The sequence below is a fragment of the Eufriesea mexicana genome, unplaced genomic scaffold, assembly GCF_001483705.2.
Source record: "Eufriesea mexicana isolate 0111107269 unplaced genomic scaffold, ASM148370v2 scaffold294, whole genome shotgun sequence".
NCBI classification, from domain to species: domain Eukaryota; kingdom Metazoa; phylum Arthropoda; class Insecta; order Hymenoptera; family Apidae; genus Eufriesea; species Eufriesea mexicana.
This window is the reverse complement of record NW_016908489.1, coordinates 1133550-1143685: the sequence shown is the minus strand read 5'-3', so window position 1 is coordinate 1143685 and position 10136 is coordinate 1133550. Positions and strand designations below refer to the sequence as shown.

General features: G+C 41.5%; 1 protein-coding gene across 3 annotated transcripts in view; it reads left to right on the top strand.

Moving 5' to 3' along the window:
• Positions 1 to 675: 675 nt before the first annotated feature.
• The window catches only part of pum (pumilio), a 60727-nt gene continuing 51266 nt past the window's right edge, over positions 676 to 10136 (top strand). For 2 of the 3 annotated variants that reach the window (XM_017912020.1, XM_017912018.1), the window contains exons 1-4: positions 676 to 1012; positions 1799 to 2020; positions 2192 to 2320; positions 2412 to 2531. In XM_017912020.1, the coding sequence (XP_017767509.1) occupies positions 917 to 1012; positions 1799 to 2020; positions 2192 to 2320; positions 2412 to 2531 (567 nt within the window). In that variant the 5' untranslated portion in view covers positions 676 to 916. Of the gene's footprint in view, positions 1013 to 1798; positions 2021 to 2191; positions 2321 to 2411; positions 2532 to 4457; positions 4678 to 10136 lie in introns of those variants that run through there. The other variant, XM_017912021.1, reaches the window with a different exon arrangement.

Genomic DNA, 10136 nt, shown 5'->3' with positions numbered 1-10136 from the left:
TTTCCCTCTGAATCCCTTCCGAAAATCGCGCAGCATCCTTGCGCGCGAAACACGCGTATGCCGGTGGACGCACATTGTGTGCCTGTACTTTGATGTACATACCTGTGAATAGTGTATTTTAAGCTTTAGTTTTACGGGATGAGTGTGTGAAAAAACGTAGCGTACATAGTAACCGTGAAAAGATTGAATAGTTTAGAACGAAACGAATGATATTTGTCAATTGGTTGCGACTATAGTCATCGTAATTGAGGTAAAGCTTGTACGTAAATCAAAAGGGGGAACACCTCCATTATTGTACTTGCTCTCATTTTGGAGAAAGGGATTTATAGTATCAAAAACAGTATAAAGTATCTAATTTTGCGAATCTTTTGGTTCCTCCCCCTCTACTTTCCTGCCCCTGATTCCCTCTCGTCCGTTGATGAACAAGCAGTTGTCGTTTTTTGCATGTTTCACTTTTTTTCCTTCGGCATCCCCACAGTTTCGTTCATTCGTCGCTGAAGCGGTCGTGTCGTTTGGTAAAACTCAAAAAGTCGTGTAGACTAAGTTCGCATCCGTTCGACAATTCTCTTTGTGTTCTCGTTCTCCGTGTCCGGCAGTGTTGTCAAAATTCCGGCAGCACCGCTGTCCCAGCTGCCATTGCTGTACTGTCTGGCGTTCAATCGTAGCTTCATAAATACTATTCTCTTTGGTGATTATTCTCGTTATCGTCGTCATTCTCGTCGTCGTGGAAACAATGAAGATGTCACACTGTTAAGAGTCACACGTAGAACATGCTCGCAGAACAGACGTAGCGGGTGATTCTACCTTTAGCTCCAGACGCCGGTTCTGAGTGAGCTAACCTTCACAGTGAGGGTTCCTCTTATCTATTTGATCATTGTTCATCGGGCCTGAAGCAGTGGTACAGATTGACAGAACGATGAAGTGGCTCGGTGCGAGTAGCGCTGGTGCTGCGGGTGAACCGGCACCTTCTATGCAGTTGCACCATCCTTCCGCGAATGGACACATACCCACGGTATGCACTTATTTCAGTTTTTTTATTTTCTATCTTATAATTAATACACGTTGTAAAACGGTTTATTATAAAAAAATTTTACTCGTGATCGAAATGTCATAACCTATCATTTCATATATTTTGTAAAATATCTCATTTTAGACGTTAGGCTAACAATTTATTTATTACACTTATATGTATTTGTTCCATTTTTATGCATTCTGCCACTAGTTGGTGGAAGATGTTTTAATTTATTACTAAGATACAAAAAAAGATTTTTCTGTTGTACATATGCATAAGTATTGCATATGCTTATGCTTTGTTTGATCCATCATGGCAGAATATTGTATAAAGTATAAAGATGTTTTGGTTGCATTCATTAACTTGCTTACTCCGGCGAAACAAGAGTAATCTTGCATATGTTGCTAATTTCTTTGTACTGTTTAAATGTAATAATGTGATTATACATGCTTTGATATCACTACGGTTTTATATTTTAGTATCCTTATTATCTTTTTGGTGAATTATACAAAAAATATTTATATATACATGTTTGGATGATAAAATTAGTGTTCAAATTTTTAAGAAATTTAATATAATAATTCTTATTTATTCATAGGCCAACAAATAGAGCTTAATAATTATAATTTTCTACAGTATTAAAGAAATGTATTGATTTCACATATCTTCACATTTGTATCTGTACAAATGTATTGATTTGAATTTTTATGTATATTTTATGTATGAAGATTAATTTTCATTTAAATAAAAAGTTTTAAAACAATGAAATAATTTGTTTATTAATAGGATGCAGAGCAATGTGGCCAAGTGATGGCTGGTGGTGACAGTATGCGTATACAGCCTGGTCAAACACATCAGATAGGCGTGAACAGAACCCAAGATGACGCTATGGTGGGTTATGTGTTTCAACGACCTACAGAAGCAGAATTTAATGCCCAGTCTTCAACTTTTCAAACAAAACAGGCACCACGTGCTTGGGCCCTTGCAGATGATGCTATTATTGATAATGTGAGTATATTAACTATTTAATACATCACTCTAAATATTACTCTAAAAAAAAAAATGTTTAGTCTTTAATGTTATAAAAAATTAATGCTCCAAAAGATTAGTACTCCAATTTCATAAATAGATCTATAGTACGTTGCTTTTATTTAATTTGATGTTTTGAATAATTTATAGAATCCAGAAAAATGGAAATATCCCATTACTAAACTGAGTGTACCACAACAGAATCAACCGCAACAATTGGGTCTGCAAACAATGAACAATGTTCACCTACCCTATGAAATTCATCCAATGCAACTTAAAGTAAGCTGTATATTACTTAATGTCATAATAATTGAAAGTCACATTACTTCTTATTTTGGTAGTAACAGTGGTCTTTTTTAACGCTGTACAGAGTGGAGCACCAGGAGCAGAACATTTAGTTTATCTTAATAATCAAATGACAGCACAGCAACAAGTTGCCCTCTTTCATCATCAACAGCATCAACAACAGCAACAATTCAGGAATGGCCAGGTAAGCACAATTTTTACAGTTTACTTTACTACGTTATAAATATCATAGAGTTATAGGTGAAGTATTAACAATAAGTTTATTCAATATTTTAATTTATTTTTATGCAATACAATCTGATTATTACGAATATGTGAATATATGATAGAATTTATTGAAATACGTAATTCTTTCGTAATTCGTGTTATCAATAATTATTTTTTCGCTGTGTATTTGTCTTAGTTTAATTATATACAACTTCAATTATGGTATAAAATTTTTAAATTCCATAAGCAAAGTTAATAGAACAAATTGATTCAGAAGTCTTCAGAAGCATAGAGCCTAGTTGTAAGATATATTGAAAGAATAAATTCGGTATATTTTTATAGGAAATTATTGTATAACTTGATAATTTAGGAATAATTAAAAAGCAATATCATTCATTGATTTACAAGATTGTATTATTTCATAGAGTCGTTATTTCTCGATGTAAATAATGCATCCGATCTGTTAAGGATTCAATTCTGGTATTTTCATTTGTTTAAGTAAAAAAATTCATTGACTCTGATGCTGGTAGTTAACAATTAAATATGTAGAAAGTTTCGTCGAAACCTTCTCGACAAACGGGGTCAGGGTTAAAATTTGATGATTCAAACTACAGTATTTAATTTTTTTAAAAAGCATGACTCTCCATTTATTTTTTAATTGCAATTTTTAAGGAAGTATTCTGCTGCATTTTTGTTAGTATTTTTTGTGGGCAAGAGATATTTCTTCGTCGTCACGATTTAAACTATGATTGCTGCTCCTTCAATTTATCTTTCGCATGATGTTTGCTTTATGAGAGTTTTATTTATTTATTTCTTTTTTATTTAAATTTATTTTTCTAAAATACAATTGATGCAATTAATATAAACATTTTTTAATTGTAGAAATATATGTTTCTAGTACGTAAAGAAAAGTTTCTTATTTTTTCATCTTTTAAAATATATTTGACGTGATATTTTGAAAATAATCTGTACTATCTGAATACGAAAGAAAATTAATTTTTTTATGGTTAAAATGATGTGACATCGTGTATAAACAGTTTTCGAGAACGTAGCAATATACGTTACATTTGGAATAGTATTGTCCTTCATTCGTGACGTTAATATTTAGTCAGGCCAGGTAAATTTACTAAGCACGATCAAATTTTCATCCGGTCGTCGTGAGAGGTCGTGCAATGTAAGAAGGACGATGATTGGTTAGTAGCGTTCGCAAAGCGGAAAGTGACTGTCAAAATCCTCGGTAGAGGGCACTCCGCTCGAGCGTCGTTCTTTGTTTCGGTTAAGAGGGCAGTCTCTATCGAAGAGAGAGGCCGGTTAACGAAAATTCGAGGAGAGACAAGTAACAGCATCGTGACGCTGAGCGTTATTTTAACGCACGAAAACGACGCGTCTCGCGATATGTCAGGACGGACGTGAATTTAGGCAAGAACACGTAATCGACTTGCTCCCCCTGTAAATAAACGCGTATTCGCGGAGTGAGTGTGCAAAGTGCGCGAGAGGAGAAAGGAGGTGGTAGGAGGAGGAGGAGGAGGTGGAGGAGGAGGAAGAGGACGAGGAAGAAGAGAGGAGCATAGGTAGCAGTGGCAGCATCGAGGCACCCGAGGTGTCGAACTGTTTGACAGGCGGCCGAACGCTTTTCTTTCTCTCTCACACTCCCGTCCGTGGTGCCGCGACTCGTATTGTTCGGCGGCGGTGTGGTATGCTCCGTTTACAAGAGGTCTGTCCGTTCAGAGAGGAAAAACGAACGTGAAAACAACCGGGAGTGGTGTGTATTCAGTGCCGGCTGAATCGGCGTCCGCGCCCCGACGCCGCCGTTGACGTACGATTCACTAATTTTTCAACAACGCATCACCAAGATTCTACGAATCTTCTCCAAGATAACTTCGTCTACAGGATAGTGCGTGTTAAACAGTGTGTGTTCGATTTCGTGTTCGCGTTGTTGGTGTACCACGGGGTTAACGGTGAATCTCTCGAAGGTGACGCGCCGTGCCGAGGGTACCTTGGAGACGGTGGAGAGTTTCGGTATAGGGTACGGCCAGGGAGCAGGCACGAGTACAAGCGACTGGATGAAACCACCGGGGGATCTTTTCCTTTACTGCGACATGAAGGATTTGGGGGCCGACATGGTATTTATTTTCGTTCAGTATGACCTCTTTTTCAAATTTTTACGTTTCTCCTTCTCTCATCGTAACACGAGTCATCGTACATTGCGAATTTATAGGTTATGTTTCGAAGATTTTTATTCTGCAATGGAAACCTCCATGTTTATGGAGCTCTAAGGGGAACACGATTCGTTTGTGGTGATCATTGATGTTAGTCGCGTATCGTAACATGGGCAAAATATGTGTTATTTACGGCAAGGAACCTTGGTGAATTTGCGAACCCTGCATTACCATGATAGTATTTTATAACCTTTCTGTTGATCATCTTACACATAGCGAATATAACAAATAGCGTGTGTAACGGTATATTTTTATCTCGTATCTCGTTTTCCTATTGGTGTTGTCATTTTCGTAAAAAGTGTAATTCAATAAGTGACGTTAAATAATTGCGGTCTTTTGTTTTGCACATTCCGATGTAGCACGAGTATCTGTCAAAGTATTTTATGTTTACGTTACTTGACAGGTTCAAAATACTCTTTTACTGGAACTTGATTGAAGTATATTGTTATTGCTAGTTACGCAATAAGCGTATCGTCGGTTTCCATTGTCATTTTGACAATAAAGCGATATTTTATACTTTATAAACAATCGAGTATCTTCTCTACTATTAAATTCGGGTCGACTTTTCTAGAGTTTACTTTGAATTTTTTTTAACAATAAACATTGTTTCTGGTATGTACATAGTTCGTTAATGATATTTTTTTTTTTCATCTTATTTACTTACACTGTATGAAAACTTATTCAGGTTTTATTTATCGTTGATATACTAGCAAATGGTAAACAAAATTCCTACTATTTGTATTTAAGTCGATAGTTTTACGGGGGATGAATAAATTAACGATCACGTTTAAACGATGCATTCTCATTAGGAAAAAAAATCGAGTTAGATATGATTTACTACAATCGGAGTACATTTGTTATTTAATATCGCGTAGTGATTACGGTGTAATTTTTCAAACATATTTCCATCGGTGAAATTACGTCTACGGTTAAACATGGTGAAAAGGAATGGATGATCCGAATCGCGTGTAAAATATTCGTACGAGCTTGCTCTCGCATGGAGGTATCCGATAGTTATTCAGCCAATCAGGTTTCTGAACTCGCTTAACCTTGTAATATAACAACGAACTATTAGCATTGCCTTGTACTTTAACGATAAAAGGATAGCTGGTTTCTTCGGGCTGCGTGCATATTAACCGGAACTAGATAAAATTTGAATTTCGATGAATCGTATTGCAAAACGCGATTAAATAATTCAAAACGATTTCGCGGAGAGGAAAAAGGGTTTCTAGCGGGAAGTGGGGGAAAGGTTCGCACGTTTGCCGACGCGATAGCTGTGAATTTGGATCCTTGGAGCACTGTCGGCGCGTTTTAACCATAGAAAAAATATGTATCCAGACGTCCGCGCTGAATCCTTGCAGCGCTCCGTTCCTCCGGCCATTTCTTCATTGTTTACGTCCTCGAACTCTACGGCAAAACGCCCGGACGTCTGTCCTTCTCTCTCTTCCTCTTTCCTCGTCTTCTCTGTCTCGCTTTCGTACACGGAACAAGCAAAGCGGAGGCACGGGAGAACGTTCGCGTTGTTTTAGGTTAATGTACTTTCGCACGGACTAAGAATGCTTCTCGTGGAAGAATCATATTGTATAATATAAAAAAATGCGTGCGTTGTTTCGGAAGAGTTTCAGACTTGATCTAATTATCGATCAGCTCGTTTTTATCTCGCCGTTAAATTACAAGCATCGCATTTTCGTTCATCGTTGCTCTTTTGCGTATGATGGCCATGTTGTTTGGACCGGTGCCATTTAAATTTATACGGCTTTATATTTTGCATGTTTCCCCTTGCTTGTCGTTGTTCCCCCTTTGGGTGCACCTAATCGATTGAAACACTGTCAGGGTTCTCTCTGGACAGCCGTGTCACATGTGAACGGTGCGTGTGCCGAAAAACTCAATGGAAATTTTTCAATATTTCCTTTATCGCGTACGGTTTGCAATTTAGTAATACAGCTGCAACCATATCTCCGCACTTTCGTTATTTTCTTTCACGGCGCGCAGAATATTATTCTACGAATACCTATTCGGAACCGTTTTACGCGATTTGCGTGGGACCTCTGCACAGTCTTCTCATCGTATTCTTCGCATCAGCGACAAATTTTGTCGCGAATTTCGTCTCGTCTCGGACGTGTTTGTTTGGCTTACTGACTGAGACACTGGTTCGAGCTTGCTCCCCTCGGAACCGTGTGCATTGACGATACCGCATTGATAAAATCGCGAAAGATAAATACATTTATCCGCGAGTCAGATGCACTATACCGCGCTAGTCTTGCACCGATATAAACGGCAAATATGCTTGGAGGGATATCGATTTGCGTGAGTCACTCTATCTCTTCTAGCTGCTTCGGGGTTCAGGGTTGACCTTACTTGCCACGAAATGTTTCCAATTAGCGTCGTCATCCGGTTCGTCATACTCTCGATCTTGGGTTCGCTTCGATCTCGCGTAATTCGCTTTCGGGAACGGCTTTGGCCAACCATATTTACCATCGCGCCGTTTCAGGAGGCCCCCGAAGAAAGCTCGGGGCATAATCCTCGCGGTTTACGGATGTGCACGGTGAAGTATCGCGCATAATGTTACAACATAAAAATATCGGGTTGTCACCTCGTTGCAACGAACTTTCTCTTCTCTCTGGGCGACAGTAACAGATGGTTACGGATAGTTATGCAGTTAACGCCCACGACTCGCAAGCCTCTCTACGATAATCGTTACACAAGATCAGTGTCGCTCTTCGATTATGTTGCATCCGTACTTCTTATCTACGTTAAGGACTCGTAGAAAAAGCGGCAATTCTCTCGACGCGGAATTCAAGGGTTAGTTTTAGGTTAGGTTTAGGTTAGGTCTCTATCGCTCCTTTGTCTTTGGCGGCAAATCGCGCGCCATTTTCTCCTTCTTTCTTATTTCTTTAAACTAAATTTTCGTTTCGGAGCGTGGAATCCGCTCGGGATCGGCGTCTAGACGCGATATTTTCTCTCGAAAGGTGGGAATTCCCGGAAAAAGTAAACAACCGCCGACAAAATATTCAGACTTGAATCACGGCCAACATTATGGTCGACTACGCTGACCGGTAAAGACAGGACTCTGGTAAGAAACTACACCTACGCGCCCACGTTATCGTATTCTATTCGCGATAAAAGAAGAGTGAAACCAGTTTCCGGTTTCTTAAGTGACGTCAGCCTGGAAAGAAATGCTCATACCGCAGCGAGGGAATATTAAGCGGATAATCCGTTTTCTCGAAATTGTCGCGGGGCGAACGGGATTGCCCGATGGAGACGCGGAAAAACGGAAGAGTCGACGTTCTCGCTGAGAGGAATGTTTATCGACATCGGCTTATATGTCAGTGAACTTATGCAAAGCGGCATCGATAATCGATAGTTCGTCGCTGATTGGGGCCTCAGCGATGCAACTTACGTTCGTGTCGTTATTTAGAAGTAATGCATAAAGGAACGGGTGTCGCGTGTGTCGATCGTTTCAGGATCAGTGGCATTTCTCTTCTGCCTTATACAGATTCCGCGAAGCTGATATCCCGCGCGATCTCGGCGGAACGAAAGTTTACTTTTAAACGCGTTGCAGATGGATGGATGACGAGACATTTCGTGTTTTGTATCGCGCCATTCGGCGCTGATGTCGAGATATCTCGGATTTTCTGCGAATCGATCGAGAATACCGAGTACGATAACGATAAAACGCGTGATCGGTGCAAACACGAACGAAGACGTCGATTTTATTTCGGATAAGTTCGTGCTTCGGGAGTGACCGAAGAATGCACACGCGTACGAGGCGAATTCTTATACTAATAGCGTAATCGTTCGGTATCGTGTAATCGGTTTCTCTAATTCTGCACTTTCACTCGGTGGAACTGAAAGCCTAGATGAAATGTAAACCTTTGGCAAAATGTTGGTCCGCATGGTCGAACGATTTTCTCCGCTGGAAATTCGTGCGGACAAAAGTCGATCGAGCTTCCACTGCTCCCTTCGTTAGGGGTGAAGTGTGTTTGGGACTGTGAGAACCGTGTCGCGTAAATTCGTACGTAGAACCGAGGGGTGTGTAGGCTGTTGTCGGATACGAACTTGCATAGCGTTTCTTGGGTACGAGCGCGTCGGTTACCTCCTCGCATAGTATTCCGTCGTTTATGCCGTAAAGTGACGTATCGCGTCGTGACTTGTAGTGACGTGACGCGCATGTCGTTGAACCTAAACGCATCGGTTACGCTTGCAGATTCGTCATCGGGAACAGCGGCGTGTAGTACACCGAGAAGGAGAAATTTATTTTCATACGTCTTTCCGCACAGCCACGGCTGCATTAGCTCGCGTGGTCGCGAGGCTGAAACATCGATTTACCTACACGCTTCTCTACCTTCTCCGCGATTACGTATCGCGCCCGTTTGTCTAAAATTTCTACGAGCACGATCAACGATCAACCGTCGCGGCGGCTTTCTCGATATTTCGTCGTAGAACGCGAAAGGACGTTGTTCGGGTTACACGGTAAATTGATAGCGGGCCGGCACTAACCTCCAAACGCGATATCCGCGTCGATTTCGCGTTAATTAAAAATCAAGCCGGGACAACAAAATGCAAAAGCTACCCCTATCGCGCGTTCTTCCCTAGTACGTGCCTACTGCGCACGCATTTGGCTCACGCAGGCGCACGCACACGCACGAAGCATCGGTGAAAGAGACGGAAAGGGGTGAGAGAGGAGGTCGAGGGAGAGATGAAGAAAGAGAGAGAACAACAGGGTTCGCCTCCCTCGTGCCGCTGATTCTCCGCGAGGACAGTGGCCGTGACCCGAGGCCGAGGGGCCTGGGGAGGGGTCGGTGGCCCCGTGGCAGTTTAGCGACGACATCCACGCTGCCGTTCCACTGGTGGGGGAACCTCGTGGGTGTGCGGGGTGGGTAGGGAGAAGTTGGAGCGGCTGTCCGCGTGGTGGGGGTTAGCCGTGTGGCCGTGTGGTGGGGAATATAGCTTAGGGGTATAGCGAGCTATCGTTGGCTTTGTTCAATGAAAGAGAGATCCAGTATTCTTTCGTCTCGTCTCGTTCTCTGTTTCTTTTTTACTCTTTCTCTCTTTCTTTCTCTCGGTATCCCTTCGTCACCCTCTCTCGCTCGCTCACCCTCGTTTTTCGCTTCTCCGATCCTCCCTCCAACGCAGTTGCGGCCAACGTGCAAAAGTGCTTCTGCTGCTGCTGCTGCTGCTGCTGTCGCTGCTGCCGTTGCCTGCTGCTTCTGCTGCCTGCTGCTGCTGCTGCTGGCTGGTTCGAATGGATAGAACGATATCGTCCTCGTCTAGCAAACGAGAGACGACCACGGCGCATCGCTTTAGTTTCTTTCTTTCTCTCTCTCTCTCTCTCTCTCTCTCTCTCTCTCTCTCTCTCTCTC